General features: G+C 49.0%; 1 protein-coding gene across 2 annotated transcripts in view; it reads right to left on the reverse strand.

The window, feature by feature from the left end:
- TAF2 (TATA-box binding protein associated factor 2) overlaps positions 1 to 27528 on the reverse strand; it is a 90406-nt gene that overhangs the window by 22760 nt on the left and 40118 nt on the right. For both annotated transcript variants that reach the window (XM_083186742.1, XM_083186741.1), the window contains exons 19-21: positions 19552 to 19745; positions 17877 to 18016; positions 13981 to 14050 (exon numbers count right to left, since the gene is read on the reverse strand). In XM_083186742.1, coding sequence (XP_083042868.1) covers positions 13981 to 14050; positions 17877 to 18016; positions 19552 to 19745 — 404 coding nt within the window. The remainder of the gene's footprint in view (positions 1 to 13980; positions 14051 to 17876; positions 18017 to 19551; positions 19746 to 27528) is intronic.

Genomic DNA, 27528 nt, shown 5'->3' on the forward strand with positions numbered 1-27528 from the left:
ATAACCAACAGGCGTGAGTAGAAGCATAGGCCCTTTTCTGCTTCTGGGACCACTGACTGCTCCTGAGTCTATGAGATCCTTTATACTTGACATTAAAGCTTCCCTCTTTGCCCCTGGGCAGAGGAGCTTTGAAATTAAAAATCTTTCCTATCTGGGTTTTGAAAAGAACTCTAGCCGATATCCCATGGAAATCACTTCTAGCACCCATTTGTCCCGAACAGTCTGCTTCCCCTTCTGAGCAAACTTTAGCAGTCTCCCTGCTACTGGGACCTTTTCCACAGGACACGATCAGTCACTGTTTTTGGGTGACTCTTTTAACCGATTGTCGAAAAAACCTCAAAGGTTGTCCTTGTGGTGACCTCTGAAACTGCTGCATCAATTTTGGGTATCCCACACCATTTTGTAAATTCCACATCTTCAATTGGATACATACGCTTAACACGTTTGACTGAGCCAATACGCTTATCTGCATTGGCCCACTCCTTCGTAAGTATATCCTTCACCACTTTATGTACCGGGAAGCATCTCCATTTTTTAGACCTATCCTCGAATAGGGCATCATATTCAGATGTTACTGGTTGTTTATAATTCAAAGTCTATACAGATCCTTGAGATCCTTCAACCAGCTCCAAATTAAACACACGCTCCTCTTCCACTAGTTCGCCAGATTCCGCACCAGAAGCAAAGGAACCTTCGTCCTCAGACTCCGTATCCTTAGAACCAAAGTCCAAGTCCTACTCTAGGCTCGTCTGTGACCTAGACCTCTTAATATTCTGAAACTCTTCCTTAGTCACAAAATTCTTTTTCATCCATGAAATAAGCTCATTCAATTGAGATGATGTACTAGCACCAGCTGTAGAACTTCTTGCACAATCCTGGCATGAAGACTCTTACCCCACAAAGGGCTTATCACAAGCTGGACATGTCCTAGCACATTGCTTTTTCTTTGAGGCCTTTATCTTAGCCGCAGAAGGCACACTAAAATGATAAGAAAAAGGACCACTAACTAACCTATTTAAAAAAAAAAAAACAGTCCTCAGTTGAGGACTTAACTGGGGAGCGATAATGTGGATTTTTGGGAGGCTTCCTCCATAGTTCCCAGCTCCGTACCGCACTAAGCAGCCTCAGCGCCTGTGATACCGGCTAGGCGCTATACAGTATACTGAGGCATTTCCGCCTTTTGGAATGCACGTCCGAATGGAACGCATGCGCCCCGCCCCCTCCCGCCGGAATTCATACACCGCCTGGCTCTGCCGGTTCCTGCTTCCTCCGCCCACATCACAGGAGACCTCGAGGACCCCAGTACTTTGGCTGCAGCATCACGTTGGAGCCCGTCCCTCATGCTTCCACGTGGGGGGGGGGGATAGTCCATGCCGCCGGCCCGGACCCACTACCACCGGAATGAAGCACCGCCAGCCCCACGCTGGCCAGACCAGCAGCATACAAGCCTACTGGAGGTAACTAAATAAAATAACACCTGCACTACCTAAGGAGACAGGAAAAAGACTAATATCAAGGGGGAGGAGCAGGCTGATAAAGGAGAGTGAGATGAGAGGGGCGTGTACTAGGAAAAAACGGTCTTCTACACAAGGGAGAGAGGGATGAACCCATTGTGTGGCTGCCATTAAGTAGGAAGAAGAAAACCGATATTATGATGGCTTATAAAGTACGGCGTCTCCAGCAGACTGAAGTAAAGCTGGGGGTCTTTCTACCACTGTAACGGATAAAGACCACCTCGGAGCCTGTTCTCAATTTACTGCAGGGTTTGGCTGAGTGATCATCGCTGAGAGCAGCCAGCACGTGCGAGGTCCCTGTAGCAAGTAACATAATAGTGACTTATGCTGCATGGGGAGATCACCCCCAGTTGTCTGCCTGCTTCCGCCCTTCCATCTGCTAGAGCTGTGCTTATCCCCAACAGAGGGGCCTCTTACAATTTATGAGCATCCTTCAAATCACCGCTCTAGAACACAGAAAAAGCAGAGTCACGATATGCAGACTTAGCGGCTGGCCATGCCGCGGGTTATAATAAACCCAAACACACCCAATACAAATAAAGCAGAGGAACACACACAATGTCAGATGCCGTTAACCCTAAACATATACTTGGCTATGGGTAACTTACAATTCTGGTTTATATTTGTAGAAGGGTAAATGTGTTTCTGCAACCTGTTAAAGTGCTGCCATCACACCCCCCCCCCACACACACACAGTGCTGTGAGCACCCCCCAAGTTATACCACCCCTACATCAGAATGATTTGTATCGATTAAAGAAGTGTAGTGCTGTATACTTAGCACTGCTAATGCAATATATACAAACTGGTTGTGTTTAGATTTGTTTGAATCTAAAAGGATTCCATAATACCTTCCTAACTACTGGGTCCTGTTCAGGAATAGATTTATTTATTTACAGTGTCTTCTATAGCGCAGCAGATTCCGTTACAGTGTCTTATATAGCGCAGCAGATTCCGTTACAGTGTCTTATATAGCGCAGCAGATTCCGTTACAGTGTCTTATATAGCGCAGCAGATTCCGTTACAGCGTCTTATATAGCGCAGCAGATTCCGTTACAGCGTCTTATATAGCGCAGCAGATTTCGTTACAGTGTCTTATATAGCGCAGCAGATTCCGTTACAGTGTCTTATATAGCGCAGCAGATTCTGTTACAGCGTCTTATATAGCGCAGCAGATTCCGTTACAGTGTCTTATATAGTGCAGCAGATTCCGTTACAGTGTCTTATATAGAGCAGCAGATTCCGTTACAGCGTCTTATATAGCGCAGCAGATTCCGTTACAGTGTCTTATATAGCGCAGCAGATTCCGTTACAGTGTCTTATATAGTGCAGCAGATTCCGTTACAGTGTCTTATATAGCGCAGCAGATTCCGTTACGGCACCTTATATAGCGCAGCAGATTCCGTTACAGAGTCTTATTTAGTGCAGCAGATTCCGTTACAGTGTCTTATATAGCGCAGCAGATTCCGTTACAGTGTCTTATATAGCGCAGCAGATTCCGTTACAGCGTCTTATATAGCGCAGCAGATTCCGTTACAGCGTCTTATATAGCTCAGCAGATTCCGTTACAGTGTCTTATATAGCGCAGCAGATTCCGTTACAGTGTCTTATATAGCGCAGCAGATTCCGTTACAGTGTCTTATATAGCGCAGCAGATTCCGTTACAGTGTCTTATATAGCGCAGCAGATTCCGTTACAGTGTCTTATATAGCGCAGCAGATTCCGTTACAGTGTCTTATATAGCGCAGCAGATTCCGTTACAGTGTCTTATATAGTGCAGCAGATTCCGTTACAGTGTCTTATATAGCGCAGCAGATTCCGTTACAGTGTCTTATATAGCGCAGCAGATTCCGTTACAGTTTCTTATATAGCGCAGCAGATTCTGTTACAGTGTCTTATATAGCGCAGCAGATTCCGTTACAGTGTCTTATATAGTGCAGCAGATTCCGTTACAGTGTCTTATATAGTGCAGCAGATTCCATTACAGTGTCTTATATAGCGCAGCAGATTCCATTACAGTGTCTTATATAGAGCAGCAGATTCCGTTACAGTGTCTTATATAGCGCAGCAGATTCCGTTACAGGGTCTTATATAGCGCAGCAGATTCCGTTACAGTCTTATATAGCGCAGCAGATTCCGTTACAGTGTCTTATATAGCGCAGCAGATTCCGTTACAGTGTCTTATATAGCGCAGCAGATTCCGTTACAGTGTCTTATATAGCGCAGCAGATTCCGTTACAGTGTCTTATATAGCGCAGCAGATTCCGTTACAGTGTCTTATATAGCGCAGCAGATTCCGTTACAGTGTCTTATATAGCGCAGCAGATCCCGTTACAGTGTCTTATATAGCGCAGCAGATCCCGTTACAGTGTCTTATATAGCGCAGCAGATTCCGTTACAGTGTCTTATATAGCGCAGCAGATTCCGTTACAGTTTCTTATATAGCGCAGCAGATTCCGTTACAGTGTCTTATATAGCGCAGCAGATTCCGTTAGTGTCTTATATAGCGCAGCAGATTCCGTTACAGTGTCTTATATAGCGCAGCAGATTCCGTTACAGTGTCTTATATAGCGCAGCAGATTCCGTTACAGTGTCTTATATAGCGCAGCAGATTCCGTTACAGTGTCTTATATAGCGCAGCAGATTCCGTTACAGTGTCTTATATAGCGCAGCAGATTCCCTTACAGTGTCTTATATAGTGCAGCAGATTCCGTTACAGTGTCTTATATAGCGCAGCAGATCCCGTTACAGTGTCTTATATAGCGCAGCAGATTCCGTTACAGCGTCTTATATAGCGCAGCAGATTCCGTTACAGTGTCTTATATAGCGCAGCAGATTCCGTTACAGTGTCTTATATAGCGCAGCAGATTCAGTTACAGTGTCTTATATAGCGCAGCAGATTCCGTTACAGTGTCTTATATAGCGCAGCAGATTCCGTTACAGTGTCTTATATAGAGCAGCAGATTCCGTTACAGCGTCTTATATAGCGCAGCAGATTCCGTTACAGTGTCTTATATAGCGCAGCAGATTCCGTTACAGTGTCTTATATAGAGCAGCAGATTCCGTTACAGTGTCTTATATAGCGCAGCAGATTCCGTTACAGTGTCTTATATAGCGCAGCAGATTCCATTACAGCGTCTTATATAGCGCAGCAGATTCCATTACAGCGTCTTATATAGCGCAGCAGATTCCGTTACAGTGTCTTATATAGCGCAGCAGATTCCGTTACAGTGTCTTATATAGCGCAGCAGATTCCGTTACAGTGTCTTATATAGAGCAGCAGATTCCGTTACAGCGTCTTATATAGCGCAGCAGATTCCGTTACAGTGTCTTATATAGCGCAGCAGATTCCGTTACAGTGTCTTATATAGCGCAGCAGATTCCGTTACAGTGTCTTATATAGCGCAGCAGATTCCGTTACAGTGTCTTATATAGCGCAGCAGATTCCGTTACAGTGTCTTATATAGCGCAGCAGATTCCGTTAGTGTCTTATATAGCGCAGCAGATTCCGTTACAGTGTCTTATATAGCGCAGCAGATTCCGTTACAGTGTCTTATATAGCGCAGCAGATTCCGTTACAGTGTCTTATATAGCGCAGCAGATTCCGTTACAGTGTCTTATATAGCGCAGCAGATTCCGTTACAGGGTCTTATATAGCGCAGCAGATTCCGTTACAGTGTCTTATATAGCGCAGCAGATTCCGTTACAGGGTCTTATATAGAGCAGCAGATTCCGTTACAGTGTCTTATATAGCGCAGCAGATTCCGTTACAGTGTCTTATATAGCGCAGCAGATTCCGTTACAGTGTCTTATATAGCGCAGCAGATTCCGTTACAGGGTCTTATATAGCGCAGCAGATTCCGTTACAGTGTCTTATATAGAGCAGCAGATTCCGTTACAGTGTCTTATATAGAGCAGCAGATTCCGTTACAGTGTCTTATATAGCGCAGCAGATTCCGTTACAGTGTCTTATATAGAGCAGCAGATTCCGTTACAGGGTCTTATATAGCGCAGCAGATTCCGTTACAGGGTCTTATATAGCGCAGCAGATTCCGTTACAGTGTCTTATATAGAGCAGCAGATTCCGTTACAGTGTCTTATATAGCGCAGCAGATTCCGTTACAATGTCTTATATAGCGCAGCAGATTCCGTTGTAAACAAACTGGGTAACGACAACCAGACTTGGAGGTAGGAGAGCCCTGCTGCAAGTTTACAATCTATAGGGATATAGGAGGGAAACATAGGGACAGGCACCAGTAATAGCATAGCTTGTAGGTCCAGAAAGGAAGCTATATCTCTTATATATTTAGCCAGATCTGTCACTCAACCCCTGTGGAGAATGTTCCTGTGTAGAACAGTTTCACTTTCATGTGTCTGACGTTCCACCCCCTTGACATCACCTCCCCCCGCCCAGCCAGGGCTACAGTACACGCCCACCATCCACCATTACTCCACAGCCACCATCCACCATTACTCCTGCACATCCCTACCCTCTGCCAGGACCCCCGCGACCCCCCTCCCGCGATTCGTGGGACCCCCCGCGACCCCCCCCCTCCCGCGATTTGCGGGACCCCCCCTGACCCCCCCTCCCGCGAATCGCGGGACCCCCGCGACCCCCCCCTCCCGCGAATCGCGGAACCCCCGCGACCCCCCCCTCCCGCGATTCGCGGGACCCCCGCGACCCCCCCCTCCCGCGATTTGCGGAACCCCCGTGACCCCCCTCCTGCCATTCGCAGGACCCCGCACCCCCCCTCCCGCTTTTCGCGGGACCCCCGCTTTCCACCCTCCCGCAAGTCGCGGGACCCCCCGCGACCCCCCCTCCCGTGATTCGCGGGACCCCCGCGAACCCCCCCTCCCGCGATTCGCGGGACCCCCGCGACCCCCCTCCCACGATTCGCGGGACCCCCGCGACCACCCCAGTATCCGGACTATTGTTAGACAGCACTTACATCGACAGCCATTACATCGACACCATTAGTTCGACACCTCAATAGGTCGACATGGTTTAGGTCGACATACCATTAGGTCGACATGTCATTAGGTCGACAGCTCATTAGGTCGACATGTTTTTAGGTCGACACTGCCATTAGGTCGACAGTGTCTATGTCGACAGTCAAAAGGTCGACATGGGTTTTTTCACTGTTTATTGAGCCGACATGTGCCGACAGGCGGTATTTCATGCCCTACTATCCACTAGGGCGTGGTGGGAGAATAAAATAGTGTTGCCGAGCGCAGCGAGGCACCGTGCCCGAAGCATAGCAAGCGGCTGCGGTACACTTCAAACTGTGTCCATGTCGACTGTGTCGACATTTCGGCCAAAAAACAGTGAAAAACCCATATCGACCTTTTGACTGTCGACATAGACTCTGTCGACCTAATGGCAGTGTCGACCTAAAAACATGTCGACCTAATGAGCTGTCGACCTAATGAGTTGTCGACATAATGACATGTCGACCTAATGGTATGTCGACCTAAAACCATGTCGACCTATTGAGCTGTCGAACTAATGGTGTCGATGTAATGGCTGTCGATGTAAGTGCTGTCTAATATCCGTCCCAGACCCGACCACCCCCTCCCGCGATTCGCTGGACCTCCCGACCACCCCCTCCCGCGAAACGTGGGACCCCCGCGACCCTCCCGCAAATCGCGGGACCCCAGCGACCCCTCCCGCGAGCCCCCTCCCGCGATTCGCAGGACCCCTGCATCCTCCCCTCCCGCGATTCGCGGGACCCCTGCGACCCCCCCTCCCGGCATTAAAAGGGCCCCCCCGCGACCCCCTCCCGCGATTCACGGCACCCCCCCCCTACTATGATTTGCGACCCCCCTCCCGCGATTCACGGAACCCCCCGTAGCGCCCCCCTCCCACGATTTGCGGGCCCCCTCGGCACTTCTCGCGATTTGCGACCGCCCCCTAATTCACACATTCGGGGACCCCACCTCCCGCGATTCATGCCCCCTCACGCAATTCACGGCACCCCCCACACCCCCTTCCTGCGATTCGCAACCCCTCACGACCCCCCCTCCCGCGATTCACGAAACCCCCCGTAGCGCCCCCCTCCCGCGATTTGCGGGCCCCCTCGGCACCTCTCGCGATTTGCGACCGCCCCGTAATTCAAACATTCGGGGACCCCACCCTCCCGCGATTCATGCCCCCTTCACGCAATTCACGGCATCCCCCTACCCCCCTTCCTGCGATTCGGAACCCCCACGACTCCCCTCCCGCGATTCATGCCCCCTCCCGCGATTCACGGACCCCCGCACCACCCCCCTGCGCCCACCCTCCCTTGATTCACGCCCCCTTAATGCAATTCACGGCAACCCCCACACCCCCCCTCCTGCGATTCGCAGCCCCCCCACGACCCCCGCCTCCTGCGATTCATGACCCCTCCCGTGATTCACGGACCCCCGCACCACCCCCCCTTGACTCACGGCACCCCACGCGCCCTCCCGCAATTCACGGACCTCCGCACCCCCCCTCCCGCAATTCACTAACCCCGACAACCCCCCTCCCGCAATTTGCGGACCCCCCTTCCCACAATTCAAGCCCCCCCGCGCCCCGCCCACGATTTGCGGACCCCCCCCCCCTCCCGCTAACCGCGGATCCCCACACACCACCCCCCCCTCCCGCAATTTGCAGACCCCCCAGACCCCCTTCCCGGCAATTCCACCCCCAGCGGACCACCGCGGCCCCCGCTCCCGCATTTCACGTACCCCCGTGACAATGGGGATCCTGTACCACCACAAGCAGGTACCGCCCCTAGGTGGGAAAATCCGGCCCTGGCTGCCGCACTGCAGGTTTCCCCACTGCCCTCTGCACCACAACTTTTATCAATGTCTTGCCCACATACCACTATTATACAGCCTCCTGCTCTCAACTCATGCACGCTCACTCCCTCCCAGTGGGAGGAGACGCTCACCCACTGCCGGGAGCTGCATACTGTCCCCCACCCTCCTCCAGTTCTAGGGATGCCCATCGACCATCAATGATTTTCAAATAATCGATGGTTTATGGCCGATGTTGAATACTTTTGCCTTCAATGTGGGAGGACACTGCCCTGCCTCCTGTTCTCCTGCCCCGTAACTTCCGCCAGTGGAGACCCGCTCACCCTGTGTTGCCCACATTCCCCTATCATGCTTTACCGCCCAGCCTCCTGCTCTCATGCACCCTAACTCCCACCCAGTCGGAGGAGACACTGACTCCTGTATTTCTGTGCTGCCACGCTGGACCCTCACCCACTGGCAGAAGCTGCACAGTGTCCCCCACCCTCCTCTTTAGTCCCCCGTATGCCCACACACCCCTATCACTACCCAGCTTCCTGCTCTCCTGAACCGTAACTTCCACCACTGGGTAATCGCTGACGCTGTGTTGCCCACATACCCCTATCATGCCTCATATCCCAGCCTCCTGCTCTCATGCACCCTAACTCCCACCCAGTAGGAGGAGACACTGACTCAGGGCCACCGTCCGGTACTCCTGTGCTGCCACGCTGGACCCTCACCCACTGCCAGAAGCTGCAATACAGGGCATCTTTCATACAATTCTAACCATATTTCTCACAATACAAATGTTCACAAATTAAGGGGCGTAGCCCCTTACGCCGGTGTGAAGAGCGCCCGTAGGGCGCGATGAATCACCTAGTAATACATAAGTGCCTCAGAGGGTTATGCGTGTGGAACTTAAATAGGATAAGCTGCCTGAAGAGGTGAGTTTTCAGGGAACGCTTGAAGGCTAGCGGAGAGTCTTATTGTGCGTGGAAGGGCATTCCATACGGTGGGAGCAGCCCGATGAAAGTCCTGTAATAGTGAATGGGAGCTGGTGATCCGTGCAGAAGAGAGACGCAAATCTTGTGCAGAGCGGAGTGGTCGAGATGGGAGATATTTTGTGATAAGTAAGGAGATATATGCTGGTGCAGTATGGTTAATAGCTTTATATGCGAGTAGAAGTGTTTTATATTGAATACGGTAAGATACAGGCAACCAATGGAGGGACTGGCAGAGCGGATCAGCAGACGATGAGCGTCTTGCAAGGAAGATCAGCCTAGCAGCAGCATTTAACATGGAATGTAGTGGGGAGAGTCTGTTCTTGGGAAGACCAGTTAGGAGACTATTGCAATAATCAATGCGGGATATAATGATTGCATGGATAAGAGATTTAGTATAAAGAATAAAAGCAGAGAGTCTTACAAGTCACATATTGCCTATGCATACACAGTGCTTACTGAGGGTCGAATACACGTTTCATTAGTATGACATTTGACACATGTCCAGTATTATGTTTTACACCAGTGGTTCCCAAGTTGGGTGCTGCAGGGGCACCTCAAATAAAATTACTTTTGGTCATTACGACAGGCAGAACCAGTGCTGGCAGCTGCCGACCATAAAATGTATGGACAAAGAGAACCGTAACCCGGTTCCCTATGCATATATGCCCTAAGGAGGACAGGTGAGCGCAGCCGCCCAGAACCGCCCTAAGGAGGACAGGGGAGCGCAGCCCAGAACCGCCCTAAGGAGAACAGGTGAGCGCAGCCCAGAACCGCCCTAAGGAGGACAGGTGAGCGCAGCCCAGAACCGCCCTAAGGAGGACAGGTGAGCGCAGCCCAGAACCGCCCTAAGGAGGACAGGTGAGCGCAGCCCATCACCGCCCTAAGGAGGACAGGTGAGCGCAGCCCAGAACCGCCCTAAGGAGGACAGGTGATCACAGCCCATAACCGCCCTAAGGAGGACAGGTGAGCGCAGCCCATAACCGCCCTAAGGACGACAGGTGAGCGCAGCCCATAACCGCCCTAAGGAGGACAGGTGAGCGCAGCCCATAACCGCCCTAAGGAGGACAGGTGAGCGCAGCCCATAACCGCCCTAAGGAGGACAGGTGAGCGCAGCCCATAACCGCCCTAAGGAGGACAGGTGAGCGCAGCCCATAACCGCCCTAAGGAGGACAGGTGAGCGCAGCCCATAACCGCCCTAAGGAGGACAGGTGAGCGCAGCCCATAACCGCCCTAAGGAGGACAGGTGAGCGCAGCCCATAACCGCCCTAAGGAGGACAGGTGAGCGCAGCCCTTAACCGCCCTAAGGACGACAGGTGAGCGCAGCCCATAACCGCCCTAAGGAGGACAGGTGAGCGCAGCCCATAACCGCCTTAAGGAGGACAGGTGAGCGCAGCCCATAACCACCCTAAGGAGGACAGGTGAGCGCAGCCCATAACCACCCTAAGGAGGACAGGTGAGCGCAGCCCATAACCGCCCTAAGGAGGACAGGTGAGCGCAGCCCATCACCGCCCTAAGGAGGACAGGTGAGCGCAGCCCATCACCGCCCTAAGGAGGACAGGTGAGCGCAGCCCATCACCGCCTTAAGGAGGACCGGTGATCACAGCCCATAACCACCCTAAGGAGGACAGGTGAGCGCAGCCCATAACCGCCCTAAGGACGACAGGTGAGCGCAGCCCATAACCTCCCTAAGGAGGACATGTGAGCGCAGCCCAGAACTGCCCTAAGGAGGACAGGTGAGCGCAGCCCATAACTGCCATAAGGAGGACAGGTGAGCACATGCCATAACTGCCATAAGGAGGACAGGTGAGCGCAGCCCATAACTGCCCTAAGGAGGACAGGTGAGCGCAGCCCATAACTGCCATAAGGAGGACAAGCGAACGCAGCCCATAACTGCCCTAAGGAGGACAAGCGAGCGCAGCCCATAACTGCCCTAAGGAGGACAGGTGAGCGCAGCCCATAACTGCCCTAAGGAGGACAGGTGAGCGCAGCCCATAACTGCCATAAGGAGGACAGGTGAGCACACACCATAACGCGATCAGCTGAATACGGGTTAGACCAAGTACCGGGCTCCAACACTCTGGGTGGCGAGTCGATTTTACATTTCTAATGTCTGCCATTCGGGAGACTTGGGACCAGGACACATAGAAGATTATAGGCAAACCTTTGCAGTTACTGGTTAGCCGCACACAACAATAAACAGCCATCTAAACAACGCAGCCTCAGTGCACAGGAGACTGGCAATGATATGTCCAGGCCACATCAATAGCAGCTAGATTATATAATTACAGACAGTTGGCAAGTAAAGTAAATCAGTCTTATACGGGTGGTAGACCTACGTAAGGCTAACATGCTTACAGTACACTTCTGTTAGCCCACTGGAAGGAATCACCAGCTGATACTTTACCTCCACCTAGTGGGAGATAAGACATTTGCTTACAACCAATTAGGGTGCAGTGACTGTCACCTAGTGTTTCTGTGCTACATGGTGTGCAGTAAGTCGGGTATACAGTAGGCCAGCGGTTCTCAAACTGTGGTTCCTGACCCCAAAGTGGGTCCCGACCTGCTCAGCATGCTGGTATTTAAGACTCCTCCCATCACCCTGTGCCTCCACAATGCTGCCATGTATGTGCTGTCTGCTGACTACCCATGTCATGTGATTAGTTATGGTATGTTAGACTCCTCCCACAATGCTGCCATGTATGTGCTGCCTGCTGACTACACGTGTGATGTGATGGGTTATGGTATATTAGACTCCTCCCATCACCCTGTGCCTCCACAATGCTGCCATTTATGTGCTGTCTGCTGACTACCCATGTCATGTGATGAGTTATGGTATGTTAGACTCCTCCCACAATGCTCGCCACGCTTCGGGCTCGGTGGCTTGCTGCGCTCGCCACACTATTCTATTCTCAACTCCACGCCGACATGGATAGTGGGGGTATGAAAAGGTCGGAGGACGCGTACCGCTGCGCTCGCCACGCTTCGGGTTCGCGTGGATCGTGGGGTGTCGTTAAAAATTGTGGGGGACATTTCACTACTAAGGGTGGCTATTTGGGCTCTGTGGCCCATTTAACATTGTTTCCTATGGCAAAATCGCGGGCATTGAACTGAAAAATCGTGTCCATTGAAAAATTTAACATTGATCCCTATGGGAAATCGCGGGCATCGCGTCGCACCCGTTACTGTAGTGCATGCGATGCCCGCAATTTTTTACACCCGATGACCGCGATGGACATCGTGGGCGCCGTGCTAGGTAAAGAGTACCCAAAATAGTTTAAGGACCCCTGCACACCATTTGTTCCATGAGCGATATCGTCAAAGATTTCCCTTGAACTATCGGGTGACGGTATAGTGTATTCATACTGAACGATAGGTCACCCCGTCCCCACTCTGTACAGGCAATCCCTGAGAGCTGCATGTACAGATGACTGATGACATCTTTAACTACCCACTGAAGTATGTATCAGTGATATTGAGCACACACACTAAGCGATATTACAAAAGATAACGCTCAGAAAGGCCAAAAAGCGCAATATCGTTTAAAACTTCGCTTTGCTTATTATGATTTGTATCATATCCCAATGGGACATTGTACTAAATATTAGAGATGTGCCCTGGTTTGGATTCGGATTTTATTTTGTTTAAAAAAAATAAAATAATGTAAAAAAATTAATAAAAAAGAAAAAAAAAACTAACAATCATGTCATTTTTGCAATCCAAAACCCAAAATTTAGATTTAAAATCTAAATTGTGAGATCAGTCTAACGGGACACTATTCAGATCGGATCTCCTCAGGAGATACGGACTGGGTTTGGTACAGAGCCACAAAATTCAGGTGAACTTGGATTTCTGGACAACCGAACCGCACATCTGTACTAAACATAGTATTTCTTTTTGCCCTTCTGCTCCACGGGAGGTTTCTGTCCTCTCTGAGCTTGCCTTAGGACACCTGTGTTACGGTTTGACCGGTGTACCGCCCCAGTCAAACTCCTGCCAATAGTATTCTGTAATACATGAAAGAGCTTGAACGGTTCCATTCCCATCTCCCCTATAAAAAACACCTTTTCTTATTCTTCGTGTTTGCAGCTACACAGTAGACACTGTATGGAGTTCTTTGATAACATTTAGTATTGCCGAAAAGGACAAGTTTCATATTAATCTATTTCTGTCTAGGTCAGATTCTCTTTACCCTGTTCCGGTCCGAGTGTTTGTTTCGGTAGACTTGCACTGTCTTGTTTTGTTTTTTGCCTTAATTACAATGCATAAAAACATCTATAGGCCCATACACACTGGGCGACTTTGAGCTGAAAGCCACTCAAAACCGCCTGTTTGAGTGGCTTTCAGCTCAAAGCCGCCCAGTGTGTATGCCCCGGCGGTGAGCGCTGCTGCGTGCTCCCGCATCATCGCCGGGAAAGCAGCTCATCTGCTGGTTGTACCAGCAGATGAGCGGTTTCAGGACGGCTTTGCATAGCGCTGAGCTAGGCAACGCCGTCCTCCCCCCTCCGTCGGCGCCGGAAAGCGGCTCAGTGTGTATGTACTGAGCGGCTTTCCCCGCAGCGATGATTGACATCATCACTGTCCATACACGCTGGGCATAGTCGCCCAGTGTGTATAGACCTCATGTCCATTTGCTGAACCATGATGTCAAATATCCACGTTTAATAAAAAGATTTAGAAAAACACTTTTTCATTGTGAATAGGTTACCTTATATATGGCAGCGGGTCATCCTGAGCCATCTTCATCAGCCACTCTAAATCCTCCGTGCTCCTGTCCACTGTAAGCACAACAGACAGATGACATACAGTATACACCCCACGTGGACAAATGATAACGCGGAGAACACATTTAGCGGCTGCTAGACTTACTGCGCACATTCGTACAGTCAGCATTACAAGGTGCCGGGATGTGGCCATGACCGGGAGCTATTTCTCAGCAATATGAACCAACGCCACAAAGATTATTTTTCTAAAAAGGTTTATATCAGTGTCTGAAGTTTTGTAAGTCACTTTAACACGGAAAAGCAAAAAGTGTTTTTGTCTTAAAAATGCTAATTCAGGGATTTTACGCAGCAGCAGCAGCGTTACTGGAAGGAGCACTGTACGGCCCCGTTCAGTTTATTACAAGAAGAAAACCACAAGCATATTTGTCAGGTTGCTTTAATACAAGTTCGCTTCCTGCCTAAACGGATGACTCGGGAGACAGGAGGAAGTCGGCTCAGACTTGATGACAGGACTCTCACCGATGCAGGTTATTTGCAAGCCAATGAAAATCTTTTATGTACAGGGGAAAAATAATACACGTTAGTAAGTGCCATTGCTTTCCATAACTCGTATGGTGTCAGGGAACGGGAAACACTATTCTAACCGGAGAATAGACAGATTAACGACTCAAGAGCACAGATTTCAAAATATATATATGTGGTTTTCATATCGACCTAAACAAACATATACAGGGCAGCCGGGAGTATAAATGGGTATAGATCATAGGCTAGACCAGGGGTTCTCAAACTATTTTGCTGTGGGACCGCATCAGGCAATAAAATTAATGACAGGACCCCAGGACTGCAGAAGGTCCTCACATCACATGTGTAGTCAGCAGACAGCACATACATGGCAGCATTGTGGAGGCACAGAGTGATGGGAGGAGTCTGATATACCATAACCCATCACATCACACGTGTAGTCAGCAGACAGCACATACATGGCAGCATTGTGGGGGCACAGAGTGATGGGAGGAGTCTGATATACCATAACCCATCACATCACACGTGTAGTCAGCAGACAGCACATACATGGCAGCATTGTGGGGGCACAGAGTGATGGGAGGAGTCTAATATACCATAACCCATCACATCACACGTGTAGTCAGCAGACAGCACATACATGGCAGCATTGTGGAGGCACAGAGTGATGGGAGGAGTCTGATATACCATAACATCACACGTGTAGTCAGCAGACAGCACATACATGGCAGCATTGTGGAGGCACAGAGTAATGGGAGGAGTCTAATATACATCACATCACACGTGTAGTCAGCAGACAGCACACACATGGCAGCATTGTGGAGGCACAGAGTGATGGGAGGAGTCTAATATACCATAACCCATCACATCACACCACACGTGTAGTCAGCAGACAGCACATACATGGCAGCATTGTGGAGGCACAGAGTGATTTGAGGAGTCTAATATACCATAACCCATCACATCACACGTGTAGTCAGCTGGCAGCACATACATGGCAGCATTGTGGAGGCACAGAGTGATGGGAGGAGTCTGATATACCATAACCCATCACATCACACGTGTAGTCAGCAGACAGCACATACATGGCAGCATTGTGGAGGCACAGAGTGATGAGAGGAGTCTGATATACCATAACCCATCACATCACACGTGTAGTCAGCAGACAGCACATACATGGCAGCATTGTGGAGGCACAACATGATGGGAGGAGTCTGATATACCATAACCCATCACATCACACGTGTAGTCAGCAGACAGCACATACATGGCAGCATTGTGGGGGCACAGAGCGATGGGAGGAGTCTAATATACCATAACCCATCACATTACACGTGTAGTCAGCAGACAGCACATACATGGCAGCATTGTGGAGGCACAACATGATGGGAGGAGTCTGATATACCATAACCCATCACATCACACGTGTAGTCAGCAGACAGCACATACATGGCAGCATTGTGGGGGCACAGAGTGATGGGAGGAGTCTAATATACCATAACCCATCACATTACACGTGTAGTCAGCAGACAGCACACACATGGCAGCATTGTGGAGGCACAACATGATGGGAGGAGTCTGATATACCATAACCCATCACATCACACGTGTAGTCAGCAGACAGCACATACATGGCAGCATTGTGGGGGCACAGAGTGATGGGAGGAGTCTGATATACCATAACCCATCACATCACACGTGTAGTCAGCAGACAGCACATACATGGCAGCATTGTGGAGGCACAGAGTGATGTGAGGAGTCTAATATACCATAACCCATCACATCACACGTGTAGTCAGCAGACAGCACATACATGGCAGCATTGTGGAGGTACAGAGTGATGGGAGGAGCCTAATATACCATAACCCATCACATCACACGTGTAGTCAGCAGACAGCACATACATGGCAGCATTGTGGGGGCACAGAGTGATGGGAGGAGTCTAATATACCATAACCCATCACATCACACGTGTAGTCAGCAGACAGCACATACATGGCAGCATTGTGGAGGCACAGAGTGATGTGAGGAGTCTAATATACCATAACCCATCACATCACACGTGTAGTCAGCAGACAGCACATACATGGCAGCATTGTGGAGGTACAGAGTGATGGGAGGAGCCTAATATACCATAACCCATCACATCACACGTGTAGTCAGCAGACAGCACATACATGGCAGCATTGTGGGGGCACAGAGTGATGGGAGGAGTCTAATATACCATAACCCATCACATCACACGTGTAGTCAGCAGACAGCACATACATGGCAGCATTGTGGGGGCACAGAGTGATGGGAGGAGTCTAATATACCATAACCCATCACATCACATGTGTGGTCAGCAGACAGCACATACATGGCAGCATTGTGGAGGCACAGAGTGATGGGAGGAGTCTGATATACCATAACCCATCACATCACACGTGTAGTCAGCATACAGCACATACATGGCAGCATTGTGGAGGCACAGAGTGATGGGAGGAGTCTGATATACCATAACCCATCACATCACACGTGTAGTCAGCATACAGCACATACATGGCAGCATTGTGGAGGCACAGAGTGATGGGAGGAGTCTGATATACCATAACCCATCACATCACACGTGTAGTCAGCATACAGCACATACATGGCAGCATTGTGGAGGCACAGAGTGATGGGAGGAGTCTGATATACCATAACCCATCACATCACACGTGTAGTCAGCATACAGCACATACATGGCAGCATTGTGGAGGCACAGAGTGATGGGAGGAGTCTGATATACCATAACCCATCACATCACACGTGTAGTCAGCATACAGCACATACATGGCAGCATTGTGGAGGCACAGAGTGATGTGAGGAGTCTAATATTACAGACAATTCAACAGACTTTTCAGACTCCTTGAATAACTGACTGAGATAAGAAAAGTCATCAGCCTGATGATCAGCAACATGGAGTCGCGACCCCATGCTGAGAAGGTCAGGACCCACAGTTTGAGAACCGCTGGGCTAGACAATGTCTAGTAGGTCGACACCAAGAAGTCAACATGCACAGTCGACATTGACAAAAAAGTCAAAACATGCAAACTGTTGACATGGAAAAAGTGTTGACATGAAAGGTTGGCATAAGTTTTTGGTGCCAATGTCGACAGCTGAGCACATGCCCCCCCCCCCCCCTCCTTATTAGTGTGGTACCTCTACCCTAGTGCATGGTAAACCATTAAAAAGTACAAGAAAAGGAGGAAAAACTGTGATAAAAACTCATGTTAACCTTTTGTGTCGACTTAGATCATGTTGACGCATGCCCTGCCAAGTTGGTCATTGGTCTGCAGTAAGATGACACAGGTTCATGGCGTGAGAGAAGCCTTACCCTTTGTGTAGTCAACTACAGCTTCTAACGCCGCAACGCGGACATCTACGAAGTGCCCGCACTCAGCATAGGACTTAAACACCGTCGGGTCACTAGGCACATGCCCATTCTTTTGAAGCACCCGGATGGCACGCAAGCAGCTGCGGGTAGGAGGGGAAATAAAAGCTGGTAACTTATTATGGAAGAATACTACACGTTAAGCTCATATAGACATAGATGTATTATTGGGATGCGGTTAATTTCCCGGCGGTCGGGATCCCGGCGGTCGGAATCCCGACACTGGAATCCCGACCGCCGAAATCCCGAAACTTTCTCCCTCCGTGGGTGTCCACGACACCCATAGAGGGAGAATAAAATAGCGTGCCGAGCGTAGCGAGGCACCGGGCCCGCTGCGTGGCGAGCGCAGCGAGCCCGCAAGGGGGGGCGATCCATGTCCCCCCCTTGTCGGGATTTCGGCGGTCGGGATTCCAGTGTCGGGATTCCGACCGCCGGGATCCCGACCGCCGGGAAATCATATCGGATCCGTACAATTTATATGGCACCACAAGGGATCTGAAGAACCTATGAAAGTGCATAAACAGACAAGCAAGACAAGACAACAACTCACAATACAATACAATACAATGCAGGACAAGTACATAAACATTGCTGCATAAGAGACAGGACACTGAAATCATTGGGGCGGCAGATAGAGGGCAAGGTGCCGTTATAGGGAGTATGGAGTAGACAATGGTTTAAGAGTCCAAGAGAGTGAAAATGCATGAGTGGCAAGGGCCCTGCTCGTGAGAGCTTACATTCTAAAGGGGAGGGAGGGGCAGAGAGACAGGGGAGACACAGATGGGTTGCAAGTGAGCATGTAACAGGGGTTAGGATTAGAGATATCTGGGTGTGATGAAGTAGGTCTTGAGAGCCCAGCTAAAGCCTTGTAGAGAATTCCAGAGGTAGGAAGCATGATGGCTAAAGGACCAAAGCCTTGGGGACAGGAGTAGGAGGAGCCTTGTACAGAGGTAGAGAATTCCAAAGGTAGGAAGCACAATGGCCAAAGGACCAAAGCCTTGGGGACAGGAGTAAGGAGGAGCCTTGTAGAGAGGTAGAGAATTCCAAAGGTAGGAAGCACAATGGCCAAAGGACCAAAGCCTTGGGGACAGGAGTAAGGAGGAGCCTTGTAGAGAATTCCAGCGATAGAAAGCACAATGGCCAAAGGACCAAAGCCTTGGGGACAGGAGTAGGAGGAGCCTTGTAGAGAGGTAGAGAATTCCAGAGGTAGGAAGCACACAATGGCCAAAGGAACAAAGCCTTGGGGACAGGAGTAGGAGGAGCCTTGCAGAGAGGTAGAGAATTCCAGAGGTAGAAAGCACGATGGCCAAAGGACCAAAGCCTTGGGGACAGGAGGAGGAGAAGGAGGAGGAGGAGGAGGAGGAGGAGGAGGAGGAGGAGGAGGAGGAAGTAAGCAGTTGGTATATAGACAAAGCATTCATGATGCGAACATTCAGAATGCTGGAAGCATATTGCAGGGTTAGGAATAGGCTTTGGTTAGGGTAAGGTTTAGTTAATAACTGTATGGATAGATGCAATGTTTTCATGCCGAATGCCATCATTAATATGTAAACATCCCATCCGCGTCAACACTCTTAACTACCGACTTGCTGTAACCACACTCCTATGTACAACGTACCTGACTGTTATAGTATGCCTGTAACTGGGGAGCAGTTTCTCCATATTGAGAAAACGTGTTATCTCCTCCAAAATGAGGCGGACGTCGGCGTTGAGATTATCCAGTGTCCGCGATTCATTGTTTACGCTCACTGCGGGGGTCACTGAATTGGCCAGAGCATCAATTAGTTCTGCCCTGTAGTAATTATCCGAAAACTAAAAAGGAAAAAGAAACAGTGATCAGTAAACAAAATTGTTCTCAACTACAGAACGCCACACATTTGTTTATTGGTAGAACAGCACACAAACACGGAACAAACTGTCACTGTACATAGGGAGTTATACGAAAATGAATGTTAGTATTACAGGGTAATTGTGTCTCCTACAAGATGGAAGGAACAGGGTCCCCCACCAGCACAGAGTATATCAGGAGATGAGTGATGTATTAACGAAGACAGGGCAGCATGTGACAGGGGCATGAGGTGAGGAGGGGAATGGAGGCAGAAGGATGCCACAGACTGAGAGTTACATAGTGGGAGAAGCAGGGTCCCCAACAGCACAGAATATATCAGGAGATGAGGGATGTGTCAGTGCGGACAGGACTGCATGTGACAGGGGCAGTGACATGATGTGAGGAGGAGAATGGAGGCAGCAGGAAGCCACAGACTGAGAGTTATATAGTGGGAGGAGCAGGGTCCCCAGCAGCACAGAGTATATCAGGTGATGGGGGATGTGTCAGTGAGGACAGGGCTGCATGTGACAGGGGCAGTGACATGAAGTGAGGAGGGGATGAAGGCAGCAGGAAGCCACAGACTGAGAGTTATATAGTGGGAGGAGTAGGGCCCCCAGCAGCACAGAGTATATCAGGAGATGAGTGATGTGTCAGTGAGGACAGGGCTGCATGTGACAGGGGCAGTGACATGATGTGAGGAGGGGAATGGAGGCAGCAGGAAGCCACAGACTGGGAGTTATATAGTAGGAGGAGCAGGGTCCCCAGCAGCACAGAGTATATCAGGAGATGAGTGATGTGTCAGTAAGGACAGGGCTGCATGTGACAGGGGCAGTGACATGATGTGAGGAGGGGATTGGAGGCAGCAGGAAGCCACAGACTGGGAGTTATATAGTAGGAGGAGCAGGGTCCCCAGCAGCACAGAGTATATCAGGAGATGAGTGATGTGTCAGTAAGGACAGGGCTGCATGTGACAGGGGCAGTGACTTCACAGGTATCCGCGTCCCTTCGCGGGCTTCATAGGTATCCGCTGCGCTCGCCACACTATATAAAATCAACTCCACGCCGACGTGGATAGTAGGGGTATGAAAAGGTCGGAGGACGCGTACCGCCGCCCCTCGCGGGCTCGCCACGCTTCGGGTTGGCGTCAATAGTGGAGTGGCGTTAACAATGGGGGGGCATTAAACATCATTTTTAACCATATTCAATGTGAAATGGGCCATATTGGCCCATTTCACATTGTCACCTATGTAAAATCGGGTTGATCGCATCGCGGCCCATTATAATGGGCCGCAACCGACGCGATCAACCCGATTTTCACTTACATTTTTTTTTAACATTGTTCCCTATGGGAAAATCGGGTTGATTGCGTCGGTCGCATCGCGGCCCCTTATTACGCGGACGGGTCCATCGCGTTGATTGAAGTCCCAAGGGGTGACATCATAACAACATAATGAGACCAATAGTCAGAAAGCAATGGCCCTATGGGAGGAGACTTTCCTGAGCTGCACTTAAGACACAAACATGTCAAAAACATAAAAATGGATGAATGTATGGGGAGAAAACCACGTGGCAGCTTTACAAAGCTGCTCCAAAAAAGTGTAGAAAAAAAGGGACTTTCACTGCGTTCTAGTATAGCTGCTTGATAAGGAGGGGGTTTGTACAGTAAATTGCTAGGTTTTATCAAGCGCTTGTATTTATGTGTGTGCTGTGCATGCCGTGCAAAACATGAAAAATAAAATAAAAATAATAATAATAAAATAAAAAGAAAAAAGAAAATAAAAAAAAAGTTAAAAAAAAACCGAAAACCATCTATTACCGACGGCTACCTCTGAGTGACCAACCCCGGCATTTCATCTGTGCGACTCTCATAAACCCATACAAAAACTCTATTTGCTCCAAAAGGGGCTGTAAACACCTAAAAGTGATTACTTTGCAAATGTGCTGATATAATTGTTTTTACAATTGTTTTTACAACCTACTTCATTTTTTATTTTTTTTTACTTTTATTTTTATTTTTTATTTTATTATTATTATTTTTATTTTATTTTTCATGTTTTGCACGGCATGCACAGCACACACATAAATACAAGCGCTTGATAAAACCTAGCAATTTACTGTACAAACCCCCTCCTTATCAAGCAGCTATACTAGAGCGCAGTGAAAGTCCCTTTTTTTCTACAATTGTTCTTTACCATAAGGAACACACTGCTGCCATGACATCACATATTATTCACGCCAATAGAATAGGAGACCTCAATAACATCTTCTCCAAAGGAGAGAGCGGAGAGGATAAAATAATCCCAACAGAAGAAGAAAATTTCTGTCAACAATTCCTAAGACTAGAGAAATACTATACTCAAGAAGCGAAACAGTGGTGGGAGATCACAACCCTCACAAAATACTTAGAAAACAATCTAATACCTAGGGGACTCAGATTGCAGAAGAATCCAACATTCGAACCAAAGACAGACGATTTCTACACAAGATGGAACAAGGAACTGGATCAATGCTCACGTAACCTCATTAAAATAATTATTGAAGATAGAAAAGCATCATTAACGGTTATAAATGAAAACATAAAAATAATGATGGTACCACAATTTCCTGGTTCACGTGGAACGGAGGAACAATGTTGAGTGATTAACACAGGCAAGTCCACAAAGTGACTCTATGTGAATAGAAGATTAGAACGGGGTGGGTGACAAGACAAGTGACTTATGTCCTGCCCTGGTGATCTAGTGTGCAGAACAGGGATACACAGGCCGACACTTGCACAGCGCTGACATTTTCTACCATTCGAACACTCCGTGGTCTTTCAGGTGCTTTTTTTTTTTTTTTAACGCTGGCAGGAAACTTGCAACCTATAGTCTGGAACAGCAAAGTTTTGACCAATCTCAAAGTGAATTCCTAAGTGTTGCCATCAAAGATTAGGTGTTTCGGATAAACGATTCGATAACAAAAACATCGAGCCACGATGGTAACTAAGGTAAGGCACATGTCTTTTACATTTCCGATTTCACAAGGGACAATCTCTATCCTAATAAGCACATGGCAGAGAACAAGGCGGAATCTGCCGCAACTCACCAAGTCACTTCTACACATTATTAACCACTGAATGTTTACATACATATTTATTGTGTATTCCTGTAACACATGCACGCACGGCAAAACGGATTGGAGAAGAAAATCCCGTGCACACAGTGAAAATAAAACGTACCCATGCAAAACCAATTACATTCATTTCCTGGCATCACACCATGTAAACAAGTGAGCCAAATGTCTTTCCAGCGAAGATGATTCAGCTAGTGGGAAGCAGATCAGATACAGGGAGCTGGATATAATGTGAACCACATTTCACAGAACTCTCTATATACATATTAATCTTGGGACACCTCCATAGAAAACGCATAAAGGAACCCGTTCTTACAAACGCTCTGTAGTTTCCTGCTTATTGGAGGACGATGAGGCCAAAGCGTGACAAGATTACAGGGGGTTCGAGACTATCACTGATTTATTTAGAACGTGAACGATCAAATGATTACAATGGTTGATAATGGCAGCTGTGGTTCCGTCATGTACACTCGTAGTAGAGTAACGTGTTGTGGAAGGAAAGGAGGATTACATTTCAGGAGTGGATAAAGGGAAATATTCTAGCACCATGCATCTATCAAAATCCGAATACAGATGGCGCAGATCTCATTTGAGCTGCTCCTGGGGATTCTATAGCCAACCGCCGTCCCCCGCCAGCGTGCCCCTTTCTGTTAGATCCCTCTGCCTGTCTCCCAGCGCACCGGCCCATCAGCAGCAGCCTGCCCCTGCTCCCAGGGAGGCCACCGATCACCGCTCCCTGCCGTTTTGGTGACGGGGACATGAGAGCGAGTGAGACGCTTGCGTGTCCCAGTATGCCAGCCTGCGCCAACACATACAATCTGGCGATCCAGCAGGCGCTTCATCTGTAGTTCCCCCTTCCTGCTTGCGATGTCATTCTCTACTGTGGTGCTTCTAGCACACTCTGGTCTGTATTTCGCACTGAGCTATAGACCAGAGTGTGCTAGAAGCACTAAAGCAAACAGTGACACACACGACATGAAGGAAGGAGAATCTTGACAAGAGCCTGTTGCAGGACATCAATAAAATGGGATTAAGAGGAGAGGTAATAATCATGGGAGACTTTAATCTACCTGATATAAACTGGGAGGTGTCTGTTGCAAGTTCCACCAGAAGTAGGGACATTCTGAATTCCTTGCAAGGAGCATCCCTCCAGCAATTGGTGCAGGAGCCCACTCGTAAGGATGCAATATTAGACTTAATACTTATATGACGTAAATGTGGGTGAAAACCTGGGATCCAGTGACCATCAAGCAGTATGGTTCAGAGACCGACTTATCGCACACAAAAACAAAGGTGTTAGATTTTAGGAAGGCTGATTTTGTAGAGATGGGAAACTTTGTTAGAGATTCTTTGGCAGAGTGGAAGAACTTGGAAGCAGTGCAAGAGAAGTGGGAAAAATAAAAAATTGCAATAATAAAAGCAACAAAACGGTGTCAAAAGAGTTCGGAAAAACACATATCGTTTTCTTCTTCGAGTTTCATGGTCCCCACAGGGTGACCTCGGGGATGATCAATAGCAGTACTCAAGGGAGGGTACCAGCCTGAGGTGTAAGAAGAACTTGACGACCAAAGGAAGCATCCTGGGAGGCGAACGTGTCAAATGCATAGAATCTAGTGAATGTATGAACAGATGCCCACGTTGTGCACAATTGCTCAGCAGACGCCCCTCGGTGTGCCACCCATGAGGGACCTACCGACCTGGTAGAATGTGTCTGAATAGACGGTGGTAATGGAAGATCCGCTTGCTGGTAAGCCTGCTGAATGACCGATCGTATCCAGCGAGCCACAGTTTTTTTGTTCGCTGGTCAGCCCCTTTTGTGGAAACCGTACAGCACAAACAATGCCCCTGACTTCCGAATAGAAGCAGTACGGTAAACATATGTAGTTAGACCCCTAACTACATCCAAAGAACGCTCAGCCGGAGACAGATATTCTGAGCTGAAGGCTTAAGCTACGTTGTTAGCTTAGCGTAGAGCTGCTGCCGTGAAACTAAACAAGTACCGGATACGTATGTCTGGGATAAATGCAATCTTCCGATTGAACCAGATGGAAAGGGCCGAGATATGCACTTTCAATGAAGCTAGTCTCAGGCCCAGGTCTCAGCCTCTTTGTAGAAAAGCAAGTAGTCTTGAACACTTTCGTGTCATATCCCCAAGCAGCACACCAGGAGAAATATGTATGCCATACTCTACAGTATATTCTGGCAGAAGCGGGTTTACGAGCTCTGAGCATCGTCTGGATTACTTTTTTTGGAGAATCCATTCTTTTTTAGAATATCAGACAAGCGCCATACCATCAAAGACAAGCACTGTAGATCTGGGTGTAGGCAGGGCCCCTGACTGTAGATCTGGGTGTAGGCAGGGCCCCTGCCTGAGTAAGTCCATTCAGAGAGGCAAACAAACCAGTGGCGTTGAGGCTGGCTGGGACTGTCAGTAGGAGATCCCGTCTTCCTGTTTCAGTTTCTTGAGAACCCTGTGTATCATGGACACCGGAGGAAAAGCGTATGGAAGACAAAACTTGCATGGAATCGACAGTGCGTCCATGAAGCTGGCTTGGGGATCCCTGGATCGTGACGCGTTCACTGAGATTTTGTAGTTGTAACGGAACGCCATAAGAACCACGTGTGGAAGACCCCAGCGTTTCACCAGAAGGGAAAATAGCTCTGGATGGAGTAACCACTCCCCCCGGATGGACGTCTTGTCGACTTAGGAAGTCTGCTTCCCAATTCAGTATTCCGGAAATGAACACAGCCGACAATGCAATGGTGTTCTTCCCAATCCCTGCTGACAAAAATAGTGCACCAGCTTCCTGCTGGCACCAACAAAAAACTGAGGAGCTGAGCATGGAGGCGGGGTTATAGGGGGGAGGATTCGTGGCTCCTGAGATGTCTCAAAGCTTTGCTGATTTGTGCGAAGGTCCTCTGGATCCACCTAGAACCCCGAAGAAGAAAACCCGAGGTACTCTTTACCTAGAACGGCGCCCGCGATTACAATCGCGGGCATCGCGGGTACATAAAAAACGGGTGCGACGCGATGCCCGCGATGCTCCCATAGGGATCAATGTTAAAAGTCAGATTGGACGCGATTTTAGCGTTAAATGCCTCAATGCCCGCGATTTTTACATAGGAAACAATGTTAAATGGGCCACAGAGCCCTAATAGTCCCCTGAAGTCTTAAATGGCCCACACAATTTTTAACGCCACCCCACGATCAACGTGAACCCGAAGCATGGCGAGCGCAGCGAGCCCGCGAGGGGCGGCGGTACGCGTCCTCCGACCTTTTCATACCCCCACTATCCACGTCGGCGTGGAGTTGAGAATAGAATAGTGTGGCGAGCGCAGCGAGCCACCGAGCCCGAAGCGTGGCGAGCGCAGCGAGCCCCGCGAGGGGACGCGGATACCTTCACAGTTATACGCGTCCCCTCGCGGGCTTCACAGGTGTCCGTGGCGACGCGGACACCTGTGAAGCCCGCGAGGGGACGCGTTTACCTGTGAAGGTATCCGCGTGCGCTCGCCACGCTTCGGGCTCGGTGTCTCGCTGCGCTCGCCACACTATTCTATTCTCAACTCCACGCCGACGTGGATAGTGGGGGTATGAAAAGGTCGGAGGACGCGTACCGCCGCCCCTCGCGGGCTCGCTGCGCTCGCCACGCTTCGGGTTGACGTTGATCGTGGGGTGCCGTTAAAAATTGTGGGGGCCATTTCACACTTCAGGGGGACTATTAGGGCTCTGTGGCCCATTTAACATTGTTTCCTATGGAAAAATCGCGGGCATTGAGGCATTGAACACTAAAATCGCGTCCAATCTGATTTTTAACATTGGTCCCTATGGGAAATCGCGGCCATCGCATCGCACCCGTTTTTTAGTGCATTCGATGGTCGCGATGGTCGCCGTTCTAGGTAAAGAGTACCAAACCCTTCTTATTGGGTGGCTTACAGTTTCCAGACCACTCAGCAGGTCACATGTTCCAGGTCACCCAGCAGACTCATCAACGGTCACATATTCCAGAGCACAATGGTGATGCATTGTAAATAGCAGGTGGCTGTTTAGCCACATTACTCAGAAAGGAAACAACCAATTATAACGCCAATATAATTCAGCGATTTTATGGCCCAACGGCTTTGATTGTTTTTTGATGTGCCCTGCTCAGAAAACGGCATATCAGAAAAAACAATCACTCGTAAATGGTCCTTCTGTTATTAATATATAGGATTTGTTTTGCGCTAACATCTCAGACTGGACGGTAAAGAATATTTCCATAAAAACAGATTACGGTTACCCAAAGGTGCTAATGTACAAAGTAAACTCTTTGATAATGTAACTAAGGTTAACGGGCCTAATTCAGATGGAATCGCTTCTGCGCTCCACATCGCAGTTCCCGAAGGTGGAGAAGCGGATTCTGCTATCGCAATGTCAAACTGCAATTGCCTGTCAATCAGGGAGGCCTCCAGCTCTTCCAGAAACGGGTGCATGTGAGAGCAGCTTCTAATATGCGATCCTTACTGAATTAGACCCATTGCCCAAAATTTAGCATGCTCCTATTCAGCTCTTAAATTGTTTATTTTATTGCAAACCACCACAAGACGGGCGACCTAAATTATGTGATAGAGGGGCAGATTTAGGGTGCTGTTGACAACATTTCAAAGGAAAAATTCAGG

The sequence above is a fragment of the Crinia signifera genome, chromosome 5 (assembly GCF_055691185.1).
Source record: "Crinia signifera chromosome 5, ASM5569118v1, whole genome shotgun sequence".
NCBI classification, from domain to species: Eukaryota; Metazoa; Chordata; class Amphibia; order Anura; family Myobatrachidae; genus Crinia; species Crinia signifera.